Here is a 25,491-nt window from a genome sequence, read left to right as displayed (position 1 = left end):
AGTATTCCAATGAGTTCCACCCATTTGCTCCCTTTTAATGTTTCCATAGCATTTAGAATGCACAGTGCATGTTTTCCACACAAGATATCAGGAACAAGTTGACAAACAAGAGGCAGAATTAACTCTCTCTGAAGAACAAAAATAAGTTCATTTGTAGATTGATGCCCATGTGTGCGAAATTCTAACTAGTGTCAGAAAAACTTTAGTTTATAATCTGAAATGTGACTGTCCAACCTCTATCAGAAAAGTAATAACTTTTGCAACTATGAAGGAAAATTTAGGAGTGAATCTCCCATAGATATATATATATAAGAGAGAGAAAGTGATGTCGCTGAGATGGTAGAATAGGAGTTTCAAGTGCTTCTCCACGCATAGAAACATCAATTTGAACAACTATCCATGCACAAAAATACCTTCACAGGAGCTAAGGATTTCAGGTGAGAGATTACAGCCCCTCAGTGGCGCATAGATATAAACAGGTGCTCACTGATGGAGGAATGGATAAAGAAAATGTGGTACATATATATACGTAATGAAATATTATTTAGCCTTAAAAAAGAAGGGAATCCTGTCATTTGTGACAACCTGGGTGGAGCTAGAGGACGTTATGCTCAGTGAAATAATCAGGCACAGAAAGACAAATACTGCCTTATCTCATTTATATTTAGAATCTAAAACGTTTACTTTATATTTATATTTAGAATACATATAAAAGCAGAGAGTAAAATGATGGTTTGCTAGGAGCTGAGGAGTAGGGGAAATAGGAAGCTGTCGGTCAGAAGCACAAAGTTACAGCTACATAGAATGAACAAATTCTGGGTATATAACGTACAGGATGCTGACTATAGTTAATAATAGTAGATTGTATATCTGAAATTTGCTAGGAGACTGGATCTTAAATGTTTTTGCCACACACACACACACACACACACACAAAGATAACCATGTAAGGTGATTAAAACCCGTTAATTAGCTTGATTGTGGCAACGATTTCACAATGCATACATATATCAAAACATCACAGTGTAACATGTGATTATGTACAATTTTTATTTGTCAGTTATACTTCAATAAAGCTGGAAAAAAGATACTGATCGAAATTTACAAAGGTCATACAAATATAGATGAAAAGTTCTGAAGGAAACAACATCAAAGTGTGTATTGTACTAAGTTTTTTCCTTTTTTTCCCCTTTATTTTACAAAAAGCAACAGCGTTCATGTATAAAATGTAATATTCATAAGTAAGTTATTGTAGACATCAAAGGTCACTCCTACTACTTAAATATTCAAAGAAAATGTGTTGACATAAACCTACTGTAACATCACTTTGATTTTTTCAACAATTGCCCACATCACCCTCTTCCTTATTAGCAGGGATTTAGTAGGGACTAAATATCTCTCTTAGTTTCTAAGCCTTGAATTTTCCAAAATTCTGGGGGGACACTGCTTCCCTGAGCATTAGCTGGTCATTTAAGTCTTTAATTCATTTTGATCATGTGATTGTTCCAATAGTGGCATGACTTTCACAGTCACAGCTCCCAGTCAAAGACACATCCTACACAGCTTGACAACTGATGCTTCTGACTTCTTGCTGGGATACACTTACTATTCCAGATTCCCTTCCAGGCTGCAGGAAAGGAATCAGATCTCTACTCTTTTTTAGTTCACACTCTTATTCCCAGGCACTGTTCTCCAAAGCACGATGATAAACTAGCTGAATGTTAAGAAAAAACAAACAAAAGTAAACACTTTTCTCATCAGCTACATGATATACTGGAAAAATATCTCACCCATCAACAGGAACCTATAAGTCTTTCGTTCTAACCCAGGTTACCCCCAGATATCTGACTGAACTGGATTAGGAATGAAGCTGACCCAAAGATAGAGACAATGACTGACGTGGTTGATGAAGTTTTGAAGTGATTTTAAAGTTAAATATGGATTCACTTACAAAGGTTTTTTTAATTTTTTTTTTTAGTTATTGGCTGCGTTGGGTCTTCATTGCTGCATGCAGGCTTTCTCTAGTTGTGGCGAGTGGGGGCTACTCCTCGTTGCAGGGCGTGGGCTTCTCATTGCGGTGGCTTCTCTTGTTGAAGATGCAGCACGGGCTTTAGGCGTGTGGGCTTCAGTAGTTGTGGCACATGGGCTCAATAGTTGTGGCTCACGGGCTCGAGAGCGCAGGCTCAGTAGTTGTGGCAAACAGGCTTAGTTGCTCCACGACATGTGGAATCTTCCTGGACCAGGGATTGAACCCTTGTCCCCTCCCTGCATTGGCCGGTGGATTCTTAACCACTGCACCACTAGGGAAGTCCCTGGACTCACTTAAAAACTTAGTTACCAGCTCCATACTCTGAAAAATAATAGCTAAGAGGGGACAAAGTACAGAGGTTAACTGATACATGTAAAGAAACATAATGGGGAGAGATAATGGGGAAGGGTATAATATGTGGATCACTACTCACATCCATGTTTCTACAACTGGTCATAAAACATGGTTTGTATTTATAAATTTCTTCCTCATCATACTTCATGTTGTCACCCTCAGTGGATTGGGTTCTTTTTCTACAGGTTACCTATTCTCACCCTATGATTGCCCTGCTTTTATTGTGAGATTATTATCATCCATTAAGCTCTGTCACTGGCTATGGCAGTACTAGGAGGTGTCTGAGAAACTGCCTGGTTCTAGATAGCCTCCTGCCTACACACATTGTGTAGCACCAATACTATTTTCCATTGACAAACAGGATAAATCAGCCAAACAGTAACCTTTTTTTTCTGTAGGTCTGGTGTCATCAGAAGCTAAAATTGACCTTATAGATGTCTTGACTTTCATTTCAAGAAACCATTGTTTTGGCTCTCGATGGAAGCTCTCCTGCTTTGAATACTAAGATATCAATAGCCTCACATCATGGGAATAAGAAACAAAAATATTTTGAGCCAAAATATGAGTAATACTGAGAGGATTCATTCCTCTTGGTTCCCAGTTTTATATATTCTGATTACGCAAAAAACAGCCTTATATATGTCATTGATGAAGAGTGTCTATTGCACTCTAATGCTTAAGTTTTTACTTCCTGACTGCCTCAGTTCTTTTTTTTATTTCCCTCTGAATCAGACTCTAGGGATGAAAGCCTGTAATCTCTATTGTTTTTATTTTATTTTTTTAATGTTTATTGGTATATAGTTGATTTACAATGTTGTATTAGTTTCGGGTGTACAGCAAAGTGAAGCAGTTATACATATACATGTATGTACCTCACTTCTTTTAATATATAATTATTTTGGGAGTTCCCTGGCAGTCCAGTGGTTAGGACTCAGTGCTCCCACTGTAGAGGGCAGAGGTTCGATCCTTGGTTGGGGAACTAAGATCCCACATCTGCTGACAGCGTGGCCAAATTGGCCACAAATACATATATAAGTAAAAAAAATATATATCCATATATATGTGTATATATATACATATAAATTTATACATATAAAATTACTTTATTTTATCAAACCAATCTTTCATGGAATAGATAACCTGACTGAAAAGTCATTCATTGCTTACAGGATGAATACAAAGCCCTATGCTTTCAAAGCTTTCACAATCTGTTCCCAAGCTATCTTTAATCTGGTATGGCAGGTGCTGAAGTATACAGGTACTTTAGTGTATTAATTTAATACTCTCAATAAGCCTATAAGTTAGGTATTGGTGTTATTCCCATTTTATAAATAAGAAAATTGAGGCACAGAAAGTATAAGAAACGTGCCTAAAGTCACACAGCTGGTTTTGGGACTCAAAACCAAATAATCTGAATCCGGAGCTTGTGCTCCTAATCGCAGTGACACAGGGGGACCATCATCATCTCTGGGATCATTTGGAACCTGCAGTGGATGTTTGCCATCTGTCAGGCATTGTGCTAAGCACTTTATTTTCCACCTGCCTGAGTTCAGAGCTGGGCATCCATATCTTTGCCTATAGAAATTCTAGATATTATTAAAGGCACTTCTTCAAGCTAAGCACCCCAAGAAAGCCCCCATGTTCATACATTCTGCCCTTTTCAGGATCTTATACTATTTAGCATCTTTACCAGACATCTGAGAACCAATAATCTAATGACAGAGTTTCTGTTCTATTTAACTATAACCTGTCTTGTCTCTCCGATCACGCCAGGGACAGTCACATTATAGTCATCTTTGCAGCCCTCGCCATACCTGGTACATTTCTGAACTGAGAGTCCCAAGCTTAGTTTTGACTCCAGAAACTCAGGGAGTTTTCTACAATTACTTATCACAATAGCATTATTAACAAACAAATATTTTATTCAGAGACTTCTACTTTATAAATAAGCTCAAAGATCTTTCCCAATTCTCATTTCTGCAAACACGGAAGGAGAAGAAAATGGGAAGAGGACACATTTAATGAGGGTGACACACTAGTAAAACTGTTCACATATTTATAACAGCAAAAGGATTCATAGCAACTACTGAAAAAAATACAGAGTACAATTTTGCCTTAGGGAAGAATGTTCTGAAAAACAGACATGTTTCTCTTTCCTAAGAATAAAACATGCTATATTTCCTAGTCAGAAAACAAAAATGTGACAGAAAATATATTGACAATTCTGTTTCCAGGCAAAATCTACAGCAGACAGGAAACCACTCAAAACAGACCTCTAAAGGTCAAAGCAACTATGTAAACTTCACAGCAAGGAGTGGCACCTGGTCTTCTAGGAAACAGCACCTTAGATTTGGTACCCATGCTTCTCCTGGGGGCTTTTCAGGCTTCACAATACCTTCATCTGTCAAATGCAAAACAATACACAAAAATATGCAATACAAAAAACATGGACCAAAGCAACTAGCAATTTATAAGAAAAACATTTAAAAGATCACTATTTTCCATTAGTCTTAACATTTTTCTTTTATTGTATAAAATCGGCACTGCATCTAGCACAATTTTCTACATGATGCAGATATTTTGCTTTTCAGCTGATCTATCTACCTTTCCTTTGGGTACTCAGATAACATTTATATTGATATTCTTCTAACAAGGGGATGGAAAGAAAAGGGTTAAGATCACAAAAAACAGAGAGAAAAAACGTAACTACTTAAGAGCACAGAATGCTGAATGAGGCATGTACAGTGCAGAGAATCAATATGGATTTTCTAGATATTGATTAAAATTAAGAGTAGGCTTCAGTTTTGCTACATATAGGCAAAGCTTTTAGGATACCTTACATTCTTCCATGAAAGTTACATGCTCTTCAAAGTCACCTTGCTCCTGAATCATGCATTTTGAGTTTTCCAGCGTGTTCTATACTAGGTTTAATGAAAAAGTACAAAAAGTTCAAAATAGGGCCAGAACAAAAAGTTTCCATTAGAATGGGTGTTCTTTCTTTTCTTGGAGGAATTATGCTTTAAAACATGAATACTCCCCCACAGTTAAAAAATTTTTTTTTCTCCCATCAAAGAATTCCCAATGGTTCTCTAAAGAGGAGTGCCTCCTGATAAAAATCTCTGCAATGGCTTCCAGCAAAGCAAAAAAGTGTCAGTATGCTCAGTGAGACTATTTTTTTAATTTTTAAATTTTATTTTATTTTTAACATAAATTGTATATATTTGAGATGCACAGCATGGTGATTTATAAGTATATACATAATGAAATGATTACTATAGTCACGTTAAGTAACACATCTCCTCACCATTACCTTTCGTGTGTGTGTGTGTGCACGCATGTGCGTGTGTGTGGTGAGAGCACCAGATATCTACTCACTTAGCAAAGCTCTAGTATTCAATACAGCATTATTTAACTATAGCCATCATGCTGTACATTAGATTTCCAAAACTTGCGGATCCAATGGAACTACAACTTTGTACCCATTGACTAACATCTCCCTGTTTGTCCCCTCTCTGCACCCCTTATAACCACTATTCTACTCTTCACTACTATGTATTCAACTTTTTAGATTCCACATGTAAGTGAGATCATGCAGGAGACACTGTGTTGGGTGAAATAAACCAGACACAGAGAGAAACTGTCTCTTTCTAAGTGAAGCAGGTGTGGAAGTGTTTCACCCTCACAGAGAACCCCATATCTTCTAAAGTAATTGAGCCTCCTGTCAAACACTGCAAGTCAAACACATGCTGAATTTTGAAATGCTGGTAGCTAAGCAATACCAGCTGCTGATGCACCAGAAGGGCATTTGAAGAAGATGAGGATGAATGACTTTGAGCATATTATTAAATGCCCCTGGCTACCGTTACTGTCACATCAGTTAGCAGAAGCTTTCATAGACAACTTCCACTTTGCAGAATTTCAAGGTTGGCAGATGCTCCCCATTCCTCTGTAATACATTCCTTCCCATGCTTCCTGCCTGCTGAATGCTTGTGACCAGGAAAAACACTCCTCTCTGCCTGCATATTTCTGCCACCAGCAAGCAAAATCGATCAAGACTCAGTTTTGTTTCTTCCCAAATCTGTTTGCCTATAATTGGGTTTATAATTATGTGTATAATTATATAAGTAAATAACATTTTGATTTTAATTAAGCATAATAGTTTATCATAAAATATTACACAGACTGGTTAAATCTGAGAACAAAGAGAAATATGTTTTATTCTACGGAAATTAAGGTTAATGTCTTAGAAATAACTTCATGAAGTCAAGTAAAAAAACAAAAAATTACTGTCAAATTATTATAGGTGAGGAACCTACAAAAGATCAGGAGAAACAGTACCCAAAATCTAAAAGGATATTATATTCATACTTACTACTTGCCAAAAAAAACTCTAAATTTTTCACTCTGCTTTGAGGAATACAGACTAGCTTCTCTGCTATGTCTGAGGTTTGTGCATGAAAGATCAGAAAAAAAAACTGTAATCAATATACCAATAATTTATCTTTAAAAAAGACCTTGGGATGACAAGAAGATTGAAAAAGTACTATATACTTATATTATTAGATATGTATCATCTTTTGATTTCCCCTTCTTAATCACTTAAAAAAATTTATTCCCAGCCTGATTGCCACTCTGTCCTTTGCCAACAACCAGCATTTCCTGGCTTTTGAAATCAATGAATAGTTGCAGAGAGGAAGTTATAAGAGCACAGAAGCATAGGACAGACTTTTCTCTTCATTTCAGCTCTATTGTTTATGTAGGTGTTTGTCTTTGGGCAACTTTGTTAGCTTGACTGAGCTCCCATTTTACACCAGAAATAAAGGCAGCTCACATGGAAGCTTAAGATACAACAAATTAGGATAAATTTCAAGACTTTAGAAAAATGAATTAACAATCTGAATCACAGTTTCTTCACAGTATTATGAAGAATAAATGAGATACCTTCTAAAAATCGAAGCATAGAGAAGTGTCCAATAAATGTTAATTCATTTCCTTATCTGTCAGTAAAAGGATATATTGAAGATGCATAATTTTCATGGTGATTAGGAAATTATTCTCTGCCTCTGTATAGTGCTTTGTGTTTTTAGAGTACTTTCTTATATATTCTAATTAATCCCACACAACAACAGTGTGGAATAAATATATCAGGTTTAATTACCTCCCATTTACATTTTATAAAACTGAAGCAGATAGATGTGAAGTGTCTAAACCAAGTTCTCTCAGGAAGTTAACACAAGTTTATGTTTAAATAAGCCTATTATGAGCTTATTTTCTGAGCCTGTTATTCTCATTAACATACAATTCTACAAGATGTCTGAGATTTTCTTTTAAATTCCATTACTCTTTCATAATGCTCTTCTTTAGAGGCCCACAAATAACTAGCAGAAAACATAATACTTTAGTTCCATGCCAGTGCATGAAAAACAAAATAAAGATAGAAACCAAAACAAATTTCTCATGAACACAATTGAAAGCCCGTGAATTTTTGTCCTCTGAACTCATAGTCCAAGATGGGGCCTGAAAATTAGAATGCCTTGTACTGTTGCATTTCTCCATCCTGGTTGTACCCAGACAAGAGCACACTAGGACTACAGCTGGATTTGCAGAAATATTGCCAAGGCCTGAGTAGTCAGGAATTTTTGGGTAGGACTTACTACTTAACATTAGAATCTCAGAACTGTGTTGGCACTATGATATGAAACGATTCATTGATTCAATAAACTCTTTTCCTCTTTCCTGACAGAGGAGAAATCTACTCCCAACTAGCCATAACTCTACCACTGTCTTAGTTCTGGTCATATTTAATTTCCTCCTCCTGTCTCCTTCCCACTGTGAGGCAACCATTCTATAGATTAATTTTGCCTATTCTATAGCTTCATATAAATGGAATCACATTGTACATATCCTTTGTATCTGGCTAAGTTTATTCATACAGTGTTTTTGAGATTCATCCACACTATTGCTTGAATCAATTGTTTGTTCCTTTTTACTACTAGGAAGTCTCCTGTCAGTAGATAATTGAAATCTTTCTGCTTTTTGGCTATCATGAATACAGCTTCCAGGAAACTCTTACACAATGTGGACACATGTGTTTATTTCCCTTGAATAAATAACTAGGAGTAAAATTGCCAGGCATACAATTAGCCTATGTTTACCTTTATTAGAAACCATCAAATGGTTTTCCCAAGTGGCTGTACCATTTAACATTCTCCTTAGCAATGTATGAGAGTTTAAGTTATGCCATAGCCACACCAACACTTTATATTTTCAGTCTTTTTACATTTTAGCTATTCTAAATATTATGTAGTAATATCCCATTGTGGTTTTAATTCACATTCCCTCGATGACTAATGAAATATATTTTCCTTTTGTTTTTGGCCATCCATGTGTCTTCTTTTGTGATGTGTTTACTACCCACCTATTTATTAGGTTGTTTTTATTAATGATTTTTCAGATATATATATACATATGAATATATATATATTTTTGTACTATGAACATTTTCTTATGGTTGTGGCTTCCCTCTTCAATATTTTAAACACTATCTTTTAATGAGGACTTTTCAATTTTAATTAGGTCTAATTTGTCATTTTTTTATACTTGGACGTCTTGTGACTGGTTAAAAGCATTTTTGCCCACCCCAAGACTGTGAAGACATTCTCCGGGTTTAGCTTTAACATTTAGATTAGAGTTTCTCAATTTTGACACTATTGACTGGACTAGATAATCCTTTTTGAGGGGAGTTGTGGTCCTGTGTTTTGTGGGATGTTTAGCAGTACCCTGGCCTCTAGTCCCTAGGTGCAGTAGCATCAGTGGTAGACAGCAGTGGTACTAGTAGTTTTCAAGGTCATTTTTTTTTATATCAGAATCTAACAGTTCCAGCACTATTTGTTAAAAAGCTTTCCATTCCCCATTGCCTTGAATTGGTATAAATCAATTGAAATGGATTTGATGTTAATGTGTGTATCTGTTTCTGTATTCTGTATTCTATCCCATTGATCTATTTATCTATACTTATTCTACTCTATCTTTTTGAAAATTTCTTGGATACTCTAGATTGTTTGCATTTTTATATAAATTTAGAATTATTGGTCAAATTCTACAAAAATCTGGTGGGTTTTGAATTGAGATTGCATTGAAACTATAAACACCTTTAAAATTCTCTTCCAATCCATAAACATGGTATATTTCTCCATGTATTTGGGTCTGTAATTTCTCAGGAAATCTATGTTGTAGTTTTAAACGTAGAAGTTTCACACATCTTTTGTAAAATGTATTCCACATACTTGATGTTTTCTGATACTATTACAATGCTGTTATTTTAATTTTATAATTAATTTATAATCTAATTTAGACTCTGCTGTTGTGTATTGTATTTCTAATTTGTGTCTAAAGACTTAAATCCAACAATTTTGCTAACTTTACTTTGATATTTACTAGTTTGTAGGTTCCTTTGGATTTTCTATATCACAATCACAGTGTTTACACATAATGAGATTTTTTTCCCAATTTTTATGACTTTTTTCCTGCCTCATTTCACTAGCCAGAACCTCCATCACAATGTTGAATAGAAGTGATAAAAGTGCACTACTCCTGTCTTAGGGGGAAAGCATTTACTATTTTACCATTAAGTATGCTGTTGGCTATAGATTTTCATATTAACAAGCTCCTTTCTATTCCTTGTTTGAGTGTTGAGTTTTGTTCTAGCTGGCAGTCATGTACTGAAAGATACAATACCATGGAAGTTTGGCTTTAGTCTTTCTAAGGGCAAGTCTGTTCTGTTTCTTCCCTTAGCTTTACAACATAGCCCTCACTCATTGGCCTTAAGACAGGGCCCTTCTGAGATTTTAAGGAAACATTTATTGTTTACCACTTAAACTCTACATTCTGACTTTGCAACACAGGCAGCTGGGGAAATCTCTGCTCAGCTCTTTCACCTCTCAGATACTTCCTTCCTCTGTGTATGTAGGTTAGGAGTCGGCCAAGGATTTGAGTGGAATTTTTGAGCAGACTTGGGGGCTCCCCTCTCTTTGGTCCTCTCATTTCTTAGAATTTTCCATTCAATTCCAGGTACTCTTCCGTTCCAAATTCCAATTTTATTTTTTTAAACCAGTAAGTTTGCAGTTTCTTTATGAGCTATATTCTGTGCAAACTAGGAAGTGTTCTCAGAAGGTGAGCTGGAAAATGTAGGTTTTATTTTGTTTGTTTCCTTTCTTCCAGTGATTGGATTCCTTCCAGTTCCTTTCTAATCTTAGTCGCTTTCCAATGTCTTCAACAGTCATTTATTTTTCCTTATTTTATTCAAAGTAAATGTGTTAATAGCAGGAGGCTTAGTCTGCCAAAAACTGCTCCACTTTTATCAGATTGTAACTACCCATATGAGATTTCTTACAGTTACTCAAACAAACAACTTTTCTCTGACCTTAGAATGCCCAAATATGCCATTCCTCTACCTTAAATATTATCCCCCTTGCTCTTTGACTAATTAGTTGGCCAATTTCCCATGATGTCTCCATTTAAATATCAGTTGCTCAACAAAGTCTATTCTCACCGTTTCCTAACTCATCTAGGTTGGTCCTCCTGCTGCACACTCCCAGAGCACACTGTACCATTTGTGTAGTACTTACAAGACGCATCTTGCTTATAGTTATTTGTTTAATACTTCCTTCTTCTTAGAGTATGAGCCCCATGAAAGCAGAAACCATGCCTTCTACTATGCCTGGCTGATTAGAAAGTACTCAGTAAATATTTACAGCTTTTTGAAAAACCAAGATGTAAAATATTTTAATTACCTTATCACAGCTCTGGCAAAGGTGATTTATGAAAACCATCCATAAGGGAATCCATCAGAGTACAGACATGGGTACAGGTAGGCGTAAGCTAATAATTACAGCAGAATTTCCCTTAGTCCACTTTGCCGATATTATCTACTATGTTTTCAAACTATGTGATATTTTGTGTAATCCAGCTCAAGAGAACCACAACAGCATCTTTTTGGAGAATTTTCAGGGACAACAGCACAAAGCAGATGTTTAAAAACATAAATCCAGATAAGTCTTCTGGCAGCTTTTGTATCATCACCAAGAAATTCATCAGAAAACATAAATAATTTATCATTAATAGCATCATCTCCAAGACTATTTTACAGCTTTAAAAATAATTTACTGCTTAAGTATAAGTAAGATCATATTCTTTCCCACTACCCTGAGCTCTCTTCTTCCCTACAGCTGAGGCTCACATAAAATGTATGCATCTGGAGAGCTGAATTAACTCACCCTAGACAGTAGGGTGGCATTGCAGTAGACACCATTGGATATATTTTATATTTTCTTTAGAAAATCAAACACATTTATGGGATCAGACTTTGGATATCTTGGAATTTTGTCGGATCCTCCATTAATTCCAATTAGAAACCAAGGTCTAGCACAGGGCTTGGCACATAGTAGCTTTTGAATAAATATTTATGTAGTATAGCAATGAAAGTGGTCACAGCAAAGGCTCCAAACAAAGGAAATTATAATAAACAAAGTTTATTGATTAATCCAGAAACATAGCCATTTTTTTAAAAAAGTATAAACCAAATGATTGCTTTCAGTCAATGAAACCAGGAACCCCATGGGTGGGAGCTCTGTTTAACCAGCACAGCTCTTACAGCGCTGAAGACCATTCTCGTTGCAAGCTGTACACTTCAGGGCCTTGAAAGAGTCTGTAAAGCAGTTTCGAAACACTGACATCTTGCTCCCATGGCAGACAGAACACGGAAGAAAGCCAAAGCCTCCACAGGAGGGACACTCATGTGGATGCTGCACTCTCTGGACGGGTGACAGGGGACAAGAGAGGATGGAATATGTGTTAGCATGACAACTCCATCAGCCCTCCCATCTTTATGTGCTGCGGATGGTCATGAAACAACACTGACATACTGTAGCTGCAGACCTGAAATCACCCATCATTAATATACAATAGACACAGGGGAAACGCTCTCTGAAGTTTCCTTCATTATCTCATTGATGGCCATCAAAAACACGAGCTTGGTGTGTAAGGGCTGGTACCTTTTAGGTTAAAAGGCACATACCTCCAGAAACCCATCACAGGGAAACACGTATTTACAAACAAAACAATTTAGGAGATGGTCATTTGCATTAAAGGAAAATACTGTAACTTTCCCTTTAGCATCGTTTCACAGTTTTATATCTTTGTTTATAGAATAGTAGCACTAATAGTGAGTCTGGAAAATCAGAAAACTAACAGCTGGAGTGGAGGAGCCGCTGTCAACTGAAGATACATCATCATATCGCACATGTGAATAACGCTTTGTTTTTTAAAAGCACTTTCAAATGCATTACTATATAGAATCTTCCCTCATCCCACCCTTCATACACTGACACCTTCTTCTGTAAAGCAGCTATTCAAGCTTCATGATCCTCATTTTATATTTAAAGAAACAGGCATAGAAATCCTACGACATTTATCCAAGTCCGTAAAACCACCCACAGTAGCCATCAGCCTTTCTACCTCAAGTAAAAATAAAGTACCCATTATAGTATAATGAAATTACCTAGGAAGCATGTTAAGGATATTTTGAAATTATCCATACGCATTTCTATTTGCTTTTTGAGCATGTAACCTCTGCTGGAGTCCACTAGTGGCATCCATCCGCTGGGGGGAGAGTAGGAGCCATTACAGCATGGATACAAAGAGAACCTGAGTTAATACTAAGCTCCTGACTTGCAAAATAGGAATCTGCAGCAATGTTTGAAAGCCCGCCCTTGTGACAAGAATAATTGCTAAAATAAGCTTGGGAAATGTAGACACACACACACTCACACACACACACACACACACACACACATGCTCAGACAAACATACCTTACATACTTAGATGTATATACAGATTTTCTCTGGAAGTTGACAATTGCACTTAATAAAATCTCCAAAAAATCCAACTGAAAAGAAAACCAATTAACTAGGTTTAACCCACCATGTCCCCTGCAAGAAATCTTTTTCCAGAAAACAACTATAATTTTCTCATAATCAGTACCCTGTGGAATGTACTTTGGGAAACAAACATTAAGGATATGATTGCTTTAAAATTTATGTATTCCCAGACCACTTTTCAGAGATTCATATTCTGTATATAGTAAGATTTCTTTACAATTACCATTTGACTTTGCTACTATATCAAGATGGCAAAATCCATGTGCTATTTTTAGTAACACAGAATTATTTAGATGAAAAGTAGTGATTGCCAGTCTGAAGACACACACAAGGAATGTTGTGAAGTTTGTAGAGATTCAAAGTTAGATATTCTAAAAAATTAGATCGTATGTCATAATTTAGCTTCTTTGTAGCTGGCTTTTTGTCATTTCTTTGTGCAAGAGTTGACCAAAAAGTGGTGTACCATACTTATAATTTTGCATGATATGAAAATGTCTTTAGAAAAACAAAATTTGAGTAAAAACAAAAACAGTGAAGAAAGAGTGTAGTCTAAAAGCAAAATATAAGAGAATTAGTAAGTAATGCTATTCTTACCAAATTTTAGAAAGAATGTGATATGGTAGATAGGTCCTTGACATGCATTAGAGCCATGCCAGAGATTATGTCTAAAATATTTAATGACTTGTGCAGAAAGAACACCAACTAGTTAGAAAGGACTCATAGGGCCCTGAGTGCAGGACTTCACCCATTAGTGCTGGGATGTTAATAGGTCTGGATTCCAAGTAGAGTGGGATCATCAAGTTTTGCAATTAAAAAAAAATGGGATGCCCATTTAATATGAATTTTCAGATAGACCATAGATAAATTTTTGTATAAGTATGTGCCAAATAACTTATGGGACATACTTAAACTAAAAAACTTATTCATAATTTACCTGAGATTTAAGTGGACATCCTATATTGTATCTGGCAACCCTCACAGGGGAGTTGCTGACAGGAAAGAGGAGAACTGCTTGGGAGTCTTGGGGTAGCAGCTATTTACCAACCAGTATAAATTATTTCAATATCTTAACAACCAGTATAAACATGTTTCAATGTTTTCAAATTCTTGAAAAGCATATGGTTTTCCCATAAAATACATTTGCAATGGCAAGCAAAGAACAACAAAGCTAGAATAAATGTGAGCACTAGGAAGCTTCCTAGTTTCATTCACCAGCTATGCCACTTGCTCCAAACACCAGGCTCTAAACACAGAGAATTCAAAATGATAACACAATGCAACAAAATTTAAAATTATTGAAACTGATTAGGACCCTGCAGGATCTTCCTGGGGACAGATACCTCCCCATCCTGTCCCCCACCTCTTGTTTACAGAAAAGCTTTAGCCTCCTAGGCCTTCCCTGAATTCCAAAGAGCAAATTTAATCAGAGAAGTGAGAAAATGCAGAAACAAATGAAAAGAGTCAAGCAAAACAAAATAACAATAGTTTAGCCATAAAACCAAATCAAGGATCTTTAGTTCCTCCCCAAGGGCTAAAGATAATATTCTGAGACATATCCTGGAGTTGTTTTGCAGATACTAAGACCCACCCCCTCAATCAAGAAGCTATTAACTGCATGCTGACCTCCAGTATGTAGACCCCAGACAGTTTGGAACCAGAAGGTTGGTGATATTAACTCCCTTAATACTACCTGGTTACTTCACCACCAATGAATCAGGAGGATGCCCACGAGCTGATTAGGCACTCTGTGACCCTCTCCCTCACTTTGTCTTTAAAAACGCTTCCCTGAAAGCCACTGGGGAGTTTGGAGCTTTTGAGCACGAGCTGCCTGTACTCCTTGCTTGGCCCCATGTTGGACACCTTACGATAAACGTACTTTCCTTCACCACAACCTGGTGTCAGTAGATGGGCTTTACTGTGTGGGCAAATGGACCTGAGTTTGATCTGGTAACATTATCTTATATCATGGGCTGGAACATGACTTACAAAAATTACTTTCAAAGGGCCAAAATATCAAATGTTAAATATATGATGAGTCTGCTGTTTCTTAAGAGTTTCCCCACAATTCAGAAAAAAGTAAATTTTCTAAAATGAAGTTAATATATAAACACTAAAAGCCACATTGTTCTTTTTAGAGGGAATCACAAATAGACCAAGGTCGTTCTAAAATAATGTTGCCAGAATCTATGCAATGCCTTGATGAGATGTCTTTTACTTAAAGGGTTGTTGAGACGATTTAATGAGTTAATTCATATAAAGTGAATAGAATATGCCTGGCACATAGAAGCTACTTAACAAGTCATGATTAGCAATTATTTCATTAATAAATCCTTATTCGAAGAGATTTTTATTAACTACTGCCTCAAGTTAAATTGCTTGTGGTGATATAACACAACCATTTTCTACCATTCATATAGTCATTTTATTTAAACACTTCTATATTTCGTCTTCTGCTCTAAGGTCTTGCCACTGTAAGAAAGGGAGAGTAAATGTGTTTCAATTCACATGCAAATTCTGATGTCTTGGAGCACAGAGTTAGAAAGAGTCTGAGGCCACTTCCAATCTCACAAAAAATTAACTGTTTCAGCCATAAACTTGGGAGAGGAAAGGGATAGCTTACATAGGATGTAGAGTCTATACCCAATTCTCCCATCAACCTGATGTAATAGAAACTACCTCATTTCACAAATGATTAAACAAAGCCTCTTAACGAGTAAAAAAAAAAATGTTCAGGTCACAGGGGAATTTGAAAATTAGAAACTGGAGACCTTTCTTCAAGAGCAAAATCTATTACCTTTCCTCTGGAACAGTAGTTTTCAACTTTTACTTACATCCATTTTTCCCCCAAATAATATATTACATGGGATTCCCCAGTTGTAAAACAGTTGAAAGGATAAATGCTGCAAATGAAGCAGAAGTGGGGTGGGGGTGGGAGTGGGTCTTGAGGGCACCCAGTAAGGCTCCCTCAGAGCTCCACTAGCCTCCAGGAATCCTGTTCCTGTTATATCATCAATACAATCTACTCCACTTGTTTTTCTAATAATAGTAAATAATTAGTTATTGCTAGCCATCTTCAAAAAGTGCTTTTGTTATACAGAAACTCTGGAACTTAAAAGAGTTCCAGAAAAGAGTAAGAGTTGACTTATACTAGATGCTCCTGTGTCTTAAGTCTAACACCTCAGTAGACAGCTTTGCTCTCAGTGCAAGACAGAAAAAGAGCTAGGAAATTCCCCAAACTTGGACAGTGTTCCAGGCTGCAGGAAGGAGGAATAACTGAACTTAACAGTCATTATTAATAGTAACAAAACAGACTTCCACTTTCAGTGAAGAGGCTGACAATAGACATTTTGACCTTCAAGCAATTAAGAAATCTAGAGTAGCTCTTCAGTGTCCTGGAGCCCAGCAAAGCTAGAAACCAGGCAGAATTGGCTGAGAATAGCACCCAGTAACAGTACTGAATCTACAGAATACCCCTCCTCTGAATAGTGGTTTGGATAGAAGTATGTTTCTTTGGGGTGGAATTCAAGAAAAAAGGGAAATCATCCTCCCTTTTATCTCCTTCTGTTCTTATATTCTTGGTGAGGGACTTTCAAAAAATAAAAACTCAGTGGGCTCATTCCACAAATAAGTCCACATTACCAGGAACTGTGCAAGGCGTAGGGGATACAGCAGTGAACTAGAGACTCCCCTGTTGTCTTAATAGTAGCTCCCAGCTGCACAAAAGGATTTATTATGGAAATAATGACTAATAATGACTAATCTTATTGAGTGGCTACCACATATCAGGCAATGTTCTATTCACTTTACATGAATTCACTCATTAAATCTTCTCAACAACCCTTTGAATAAAAGGCATATTCCATCATAGCATTGCAGAGATTCTGACAGCACTATCTGAGGATGACCTTGGTCAGTTTGTGATTCCATTTAAAAATGACGATGTAGCTTTTAGTATTTATACATTAATTTTATTTTAAGAAATTTATTTGTGGTCTTTGAATTGACCATACTGCAGTCATCTGAATTGAAGCCCCCAGGAATTCCCTAGCCCTAACAAAGGACCAAGGGGACAAGGGTGGAGTTCATGAATGTCAGATGGGTTTCATTTGTAGCACACACTCAAATTTCATAAATATGAAGATTTTTTTGATGTTATCTAATATAGAAACAGGATGCTAAGATCAAGAGTCGTCAGTATTTTCTTTAAGATCAGGAAATGAACGTACTTCTTATTTTTAACCTCAGATCATCTAATCTTATTTTAGAAGAGCTAGAAAGTCTCTTAAGTATTCTACCAAAAAGGAAGCAACTTATCTGAGTCTTTGCGACCATAAACCCCATCATCCAGGTTGTCTATGAAGCAGACTCACTCCATGTAACCGACTGTCAAAGAGTGAACACTTGGCAAATAATCATCTCCGGATGATTCACATTTGTCTATGTATTTTGTTTTAAACTATACTCAACAATTTAATTCAACAAATGCTTAAGTGCCTAATAAATAACTCTCTGTCTGACCAAGCTCTTAATAAACAGAAATGTTCCTGATGATTAGAGTTTCTAGCATCCTCAGTTTGCAGAGTTGAGAAAGAAGCCACTGAACAAAATGCTGACACAGAGGAAATGTGTTGCTTATATTCCTGAATGCCTAAGCCAGGTGTATAAGTCTGATTCTTGACCCAATGGGATGTACTGCCACAATCTTACTTTAAAAAATGTTGCAATTTCAGAGAGAGGCAGCCAGAGCACATGGCCTGATTTCCCAGGTAAGCAGGAGGTACTCTGCTGCTGTAGTCTCTGAATGTGCTGTGGCCACCCACCCCACGGAGAGAGAATGTGCTCAGAATGGTGCTTCTCCAGGGAGGGTCAGGCCAGTCTTTGATCGCTCCAGTGCCTTGTCCAGACAGCCTGTGCCATTTCCAGCATCATCAGTGTGTAGCTGGGAATTTTACCTCTGTTCTTCATAAGCAACAAATTTTAGGCTTTACAAGGAAAAATGTGCAGAAAGTGGACCCTATGTAGGCAATCTCACCAGCAATGACAACAAAATGTTTGCTCATATCTTTAAAAAAAATAGCAAGGCAAAAGCTTACTTAGAGCTTCTCTACCTTTCATCCAGTACCTGCCACAACAAAGTGCTTGCTAATACATCTCAGGGCTGCCTTGGCTTCCTCTGAGGGGGCACCAGCAGGATCAGCTATCCATCTTGGTTATTGTTTGGGGGGAATCCTTAGACACCTCTTTGTTTTTGATCTTTAGCCTGTTTATTAATATAAGTAAATATGTAAATATATAAATAAATTTTACCCCCAAGCGTTCTCTTACATAAAATAATTATTTTCTTCTTCTTTTTCATCAATTAACTGCTTTGCCTTCTCAAAAAACAAACAAAACAAACAGAAAACAAAAACAAAAAAAACCTTGGATGAAAGAGAATTCATTCATATAGTCACTCAGCAAATATTTATTGAGTGCCCATTATTTTCCAATTCCTGTTCTAGGCACTAGAGGTAAATAACAGAATGAAATAGACAAGAATCTGTGTCCACGTGGAGCTCATATCTGATTGGGAAGACCCCTGCAAACCGTCCCAGGAGCAAAATCCACATTGGTGCAGCTAGTCTTATTAAGTCCAAGTCTGGTACCAGCTATGACATAATTCACTTGCTTCTGCTGCCTTTGGCCAGCTCCTCACATTTGAGGCCACTGACAAGTATTCAGTGAATCAGGCCCCCTCAGGTTCCCAGGGCAATTTTCACTTAGGTGCGACATATGCTAGAATTCTTGGGCCAGAAAACTTGAAATTTGATTTGCTGACACCATTTCTGATGACCCAGATGCAGCTGCTAAGCCTCTTTCCTCTCCATTACTGGGGTAACTGCTGAAAACTGGGGCCCAAATTACAAAGACCAGGGGAGTCATGGTCTACTACGCAGCACCCAAGCAACAGCAAATTAGAACTTCATAGGAGCTGTCTGGTTTCTCTCCAAAGTTATTGCCAACTTTCCCATCTTCCACAATGCCACACTAGCATAAGAGCCAAGTTTTAAGATCCTGTCTGCTTCCTGGAACTAATACTCTGCCTACTTCCCAGTAAACTTCTCATCTGGACCTTGGGTCCTGCCACATTTAATCAGATTTCCCAGACACCTACGTGCCACTTAATTTGAGAGTGATGGCAGCATGAACTCATGGCTAAGATTACGGAGTCAGGCTCATTAAAATCATGAATCAAATGCTATCTGTAAGGTCTGGAGCAAGTGATTTAATCCCCTGTGCCTCCATTCTCTCTTCTGGAAAACAGGGATAATGATAGAACCCACCTTGCAGAGTTCCTGTGAGGTTTCAATAACCTAACACATGTAACACCAAGAGTATTACTTTCTACTTAGTAAGGGCTCCAACGTTTCCTACCTCAGGAATATTTAACCCTGTTTCATTGCCAAAAGCCAACCAGAAGAAAGGAATGGGTTTGGATGTGAATCTTGTCTTTTATCCACTTTTCCTGGTTCTTTCAACTGCTTCTCCAAGGCTAGTCTCTTTGCCTAGGTGAGTCTGCCTTGAGCCTCACTCCCCTCACAGGCAGAGTTCAGGGCTTTCTGGATGGCTGCCAATTCTCTACCAGTTTTGTTATATGGACAAAACAGCCCAACAAAGTTATAGTACCTTACAACCCCTATGAACAGTAGAAGCCAGTACCGTACTATTGCATATATATTTCAACACTAAGAATAGTCTTAAATGTTTCTGGCTTGTTTATATCATCTGTAGAATTGAGACAGACTTAAGGAAGAGAATAAAATCTTCTTTCCAAAATTCTTTGAGCTGAGAGAAAGAGAGAGGTTACATTAATATATAGCATGGTGGTGTTAATCAAGTTGCAGAATTAAGAAATTATAGACTCAAAAGAATAAAGTCCATGAATAGCTAAGTCAACCTTCAGTCTTTAAAAAGAAGAGTAATGAGGGACACTCACTTTATAAGTTTCTAAATGATGCTATCAAACCACAGAAATAACAACAGTACAATATTGATACAACAGGAACAAATAGATCAATGGAACTGATTAGAAAGCTCAGACAAAGATCCAGGTATAAATGGGGATTTACTGTAATAGAAAATTGGCGCAACAAAGCAATAAAGACATAATAGATTATTTAACAGATGTTGGAAAGCTAACATCATACATAAGAAAATGGAAATGGATTCTACATGAATGAAAGAACTAGATGTGAAAAATTATACAGTTAATGGAAGAAAATGTAAGATAATATCTTTGTGACCTTAAGATGGAAGGATACTTCATGAATAAAAGTTCAAAAGCACAAAAATAAGGAAAAATAGTGGTTTTGATGATATCAAAATATTTCTGTTAGTGAAAGACACCAAGAAAGAAGCTAAAAGGAGGGAAGGAAATATTGATAATGGCTAAACCAACAAAAAGTTAATATCTAGAATATAGAAATATCTTCTGAGAATCAACAGCAAAAAAAGACAATTCCAAGACTTTTAATGTGCAAGTATAAGAATACACAACTTACAGAAGAAATGTAAAAATTTACCAAGCATACAAGGAAATGCCCAAACTCAATGGCTATCAGAAGAAAACATTAATTAAAATGATAAGGCAATATCTCTCTATACCTACTACGCTGGCAAAAATTAGAGAACAGGAAAGCAGAGAACAATGTAAAAATTGTCGGGAATGTGGGAACGTAGGAAACCTCTTTGCACAGGAGGGAGTGTTGGATGGTGCAAGCACCACGGAGAGCCATCTGGCACTACCTGAAAAAGTAGGCATATGCATAAGCTATTATCCAGCAATTCCTACTCTCAGAGAAATTCACAGGCGAACATGGTCAAGGTTGCTCCTTGCAGCACTGTTTGTTTGAGGGAGGAGTTAGAGGACATCTGGGTGCTCATCAGTGGAAAAAATGGATAGATGAAAAACAGTGGGTGGGCTCCATGCAGCTGCGCTATCCGAAAGCAGAGACATTAGCCAGATATGGTTATCTGAATTTACATTTAAATCAAGTAAAATTAAATAAAATTAAAAATTCAGTTCTTCAGTCACAATAGCTACATTGTAAGTGCTCAATAGCCACATGCAGCCAGTGACGACTATTTTGGATAGTACGGATATAAAACATTTCCGTCATCAAAGGAAGCTCTATTTAACAGTGCTGTTGTGAAGTACACAGCATTTAGAAGAAACGGATTACATGTTGACATAGCAATATAGATGGTTCTTGAAAGCATAGCGCTTAGAGAAAATAATTTGAAACACAATTAGGTGTATTACATAACATCATTTGTATAAGTAAAAATGCGTAGAGAAAATAATAATACACATCAACCCAGTTAAATCACTGAAATAAAAGATACATACTAACCCAAATTGATGGTCTCATGGAGTTCGAGTACAGGGACAAAAGGAAAGGAATGAACCCATCCATACAGATTTTAGAGCTGAGAGGAGTTTTAGATTATCAAGTACACATCCTCATTCTCTTTGTCTTTCTGGGCAAGATTACAATATGAAACAAACAAACAAACAAACAAACATGATTCCTAACACCAAGGAATATATAGTTCATTTGGGACATAAATGAAATGCCCAAAAACAAGTAATACAAAAATTAAAAGACTTTGATAAGCACCTAAGAAAAAGAGGGATACAGGAATGCAAAGGTGGGAGAGAGAAGGAATGATGTGGGGAAGAGGTGATACTGCAGATGGGCCTTGAAGATGGGGGAGGGGAATGAGGAACTGGAACAACAGCAGGCTTGACAGACAGAGCAGCTTGCACGAAGGCCTGGTAGTAAGAAAACATGAAGTGGAAGGAATGATGGGGAACCAGAAACAAGGTCCCCAAAGGAGACTGGACCAAAAAGAGGTGGCCGTGGCACATAGATGTCACGTAACCATATTGCATAGTTCACCTGGGAAAGTCTTGGTTCAGGTTCACTGCCCCAGAATAATTACTAATGCACACTTTTCACTCTCAAGGTGTCCCAGTTTAGACTATAAAATATATATTTTTTTTATCCTACATATAGAGAGAAGTAGGCTGATAAAATAGTTGCACAGAGAGGTATTAAGGGCTTCCTGAGTGCGTGCTATCTTGATACATTATATATTTGAACAAGTATTTCTCAAATATCGTCATTATAAGTCTAGAAACAAAATTAAAAGGTGCACTTTAGGAGAAATAACTTTTTCTGTAATCTTTAGAAATGATGAGCTGGTCTGTGGGAAAAACTAAAATAATTTAAATAAAAAATTTCATACATGCTTCAAGGCAATGGCCTGACATGAAACAGCTCATCAACATCTCTATAACAGAGAATTAGGCTCTAATGAAGCCGACTGGAATTTTCACCTAATGCTATGAGGTTGTTAGACACTAACACTAAAGCCACTCTAACTGGAGAAAACCTCATGGCAGGTGGTAGCAAATTAAAACTGCCACACGTATCCTGTTACATATTTGTAAGAACGCGCAGGGAAAAATTCAATTAGGGAAACTCAATTACAATCAGAATGTGTTGAACATTTTGACTACTAAAAATAAGTTGCTAAAAGCACAATTACCTCAATTTTGGTTAAGAGGTCTTGCAGTTCTCCTGATTCATTCATTGACAAAATTTTCTCAGCACCCTATTAACAAGAGAGGGTAGGGGAGAAAGAAAATCCATTTTGTTAGTATTTGAGAAAACAAAAGTTCTAGCCAGGAAAGTTTAACCCACAACATACTGAACAGGATTTTTCCCTTCAGATCTAAGTAAACTCAGAATCAAGAGGCCAAAGAGGTATTTCTCTTTCCTTTCACATACTCTCTCATCTGGTAAGGCTAATTGTAGGTAAAAGGAGGACTGCCAGAAGAAGGTGAGCAGTGGGAAGTCCACAACTGTCAGATGAAGTCCAGGGATGGAAGGTTCCAGCATACCCTTCAGAGTTGTTCAGGGAGCCTAAGCCAGCCACCTGGGAAAGGAAGCCTCTGAGCAAATGCCCAGCCGGGGCTGCCTCTGCCCTATTCCAGGCAGTACTGGCCATGCCCTCCTTAGACTCATGCATGTTACGATAACAGCAGCTAATAATAATGATAATAATAACAAAATTAACAACCACCCACAGCAATGAAGCACACATTATGAGCTAGACACCCAACATCATCTAATTTGATGTGGTAGGCTCTCTTAATGGTAGAAATTGATCCTCAGTGAGATTGAATAACAATTCCAAGGTCACTCAGAGAGAAAGCAGAGTGGAAATTTGAACACAGGCAGGGGATTTACTCCAGAGTCACTGTTTTCAACTTTAAAAACTTTACTGTGAAATTGAGAACAGGGGCAATGCATGTACTTTCTAACAAACTCATCGTGTTTCTTCACACGGCCCCATTTTCCTTTCCTTTCCAGCCTCTTCTGACCTTCTCCCACTCTACTTCCCAACACACAGCCATAGAGGGGGAAGAAGGAAGAAGTTATTATTTCTAATCAAAGGCAGAGAGCACCTCTGCCTTTTTCACATCATATCCCTCGCAAAGAATAGGTGTTGAATTCATTTTTGATTAATTAACAAGACAAACAGAAATCATCACATAAAAAATACTTCTTGGATTCCTACTTGTGCTGAGCAGGGTGGAAAACACAGACTCATTTAAAAACTAAAAAGGCCCTAGTGTAAGGAGATTACAATATGTTTTTATGTAAACACACAACCAAGTGACCCACAACAGAGAATGGGAAATAATTGCCAAATGTTAGTGATGCAGGAAAGATGAGTCAGGAGATCACGACAGGGAGGAAAACAGATCTGCATATGGAGGCTGGAGAAGACTTTCTGAGGTTGGTAGCATTTGATTTGGACCTTGACTATTCGGGGAGGTTTCTAAGACAGGGTAGGCAAGTCTGCCCGGGATGTACAGGAGCCTTTAGTTCTGTGTTTCATTTACTTCAGTTTATTTTACATAACTCATATCATCTTAATCACCATCAGGAATGTCAACCTGATATATTAACAAGCACAATGAATGAACACACAGAGCTGTAGAAAACATATGTTGCCCTACAAGGCAAGTTATATTCTTTTGTTGGTGGTTTTGCCAGGAAGACAGACGTGACACACTTAGAGCGAGAACAAAGTAAGGAAAGCACCAAAACATTAAAGCCTAAAGCGTGATAATAACTGGTAATCGTTTACTTTTGCTACATTCTATTTCCTTTACAACTTAGCTAAGCTAAAATGGGAAAAGCCTCAGGGAATTTGGGACGTGAACTAAGCAGTAAGGAGAATATGTGACTCATTTTTCTTCAGTGAAAGATAATGTACCCCAGTGATTCCAAAGAATATGAATTTTCCAGCGCAGCTATCACGCATCTGCTTACCAGATCTTTTCTTACCTTAGCAGGGTGCCTTAGTCTGCTGTTTAGAATATCATGTACATTCCAGGAAAGGATTTATCACACTACCCTTAGATTCATGAAATTTGCTCTCCGCAGCCAAATCATTCCAGCACCGTCACTACTACAGGATACTATAGGAGCAGATTCCACGTTTCAGGAGAAACTCAGGTTCTTCTCACATCAAGCAATGTACCTGAAGGCCTGAAAGTGGTTGCTCTTGAACACATCTGGGTGTCTAGTGCACAGGTGGTGGACCAAGTGCTTAAGGTGGGAATCTGGAAGCTGGTGGACCAAGTGCTTAAGGTAACAGAACCTGGAAGCTGAGTTCTCCATCCCTCTCATTGCGGCTACTCAACCTGGCCTCCACCCACAGCTCCATGTGGCCGGCCCTCAGCTGATTCCCTTGGGAGGAGCCCTCTGGTCCCTGTGCTACATACTGAGCAGTTACAATAGCCAAGATCCCCTCCCTGCCCCAGGGTTCCATATCCCCACCCTCCACCTGACCTTGTCCTTGCTGAATCTAAGTGTGAGGTCCTACGCAGTGGACAAGGCAATCGGACGGTGTCCTCTCTGCTCTTAGGCAGCAGCATCAGGATGGGGATCTCAGCCTAATCACTAAGTTTTAGGGAAAAATTAGATTCCTCCCGTCCTGAGACTTGGGACAGTTTACCAGGGTAACTCCCAACCTGACCTGTCTGCACTGCATTTACATACTGCAAAGGTCTTATTCCCTACAGTTTTCCAACGAGAGCTTTCCAATTA

The 25,491-nt window shown here is 37.5% G+C and overlaps 1 protein-coding gene across 1 annotated transcript in view; it reads right to left on the bottom strand.

The window, feature by feature from the left end:
* Window positions 1–12,015: 12,015 nt before the first annotated feature.
* The window catches only part of GRXCR1 (glutaredoxin and cysteine rich domain containing 1), a 120,855-nt gene continuing 107,379 nt past the window's right edge, over window positions 12,016–25,491 (bottom strand). Inside the window, exons 3-4 of the mRNA XM_057730091.1 lie at window positions 22,916–22,981; window positions 12,016–12,195 (exon numbers count right to left, since the gene is read on the bottom strand). Of these exons, the coding sequence (XP_057586074.1) occupies window positions 12,016–12,195; window positions 22,916–22,981 (246 nt within the window). The remainder of the gene's footprint in view (window positions 12,196–22,915; window positions 22,982–25,491) is intronic.

The sequence above is a fragment of the Hippopotamus amphibius genome, chromosome 3 (assembly GCF_030028045.1).
Source record: "Hippopotamus amphibius kiboko isolate mHipAmp2 chromosome 3, mHipAmp2.hap2, whole genome shotgun sequence".
NCBI lineage: Eukaryota > Metazoa > Chordata > Mammalia > Artiodactyla > Hippopotamidae > Hippopotamus > Hippopotamus amphibius.
Note: the sequence above shows the minus strand (reverse complement) of the source record. Positions and strands in the feature narration are given on the sequence as shown.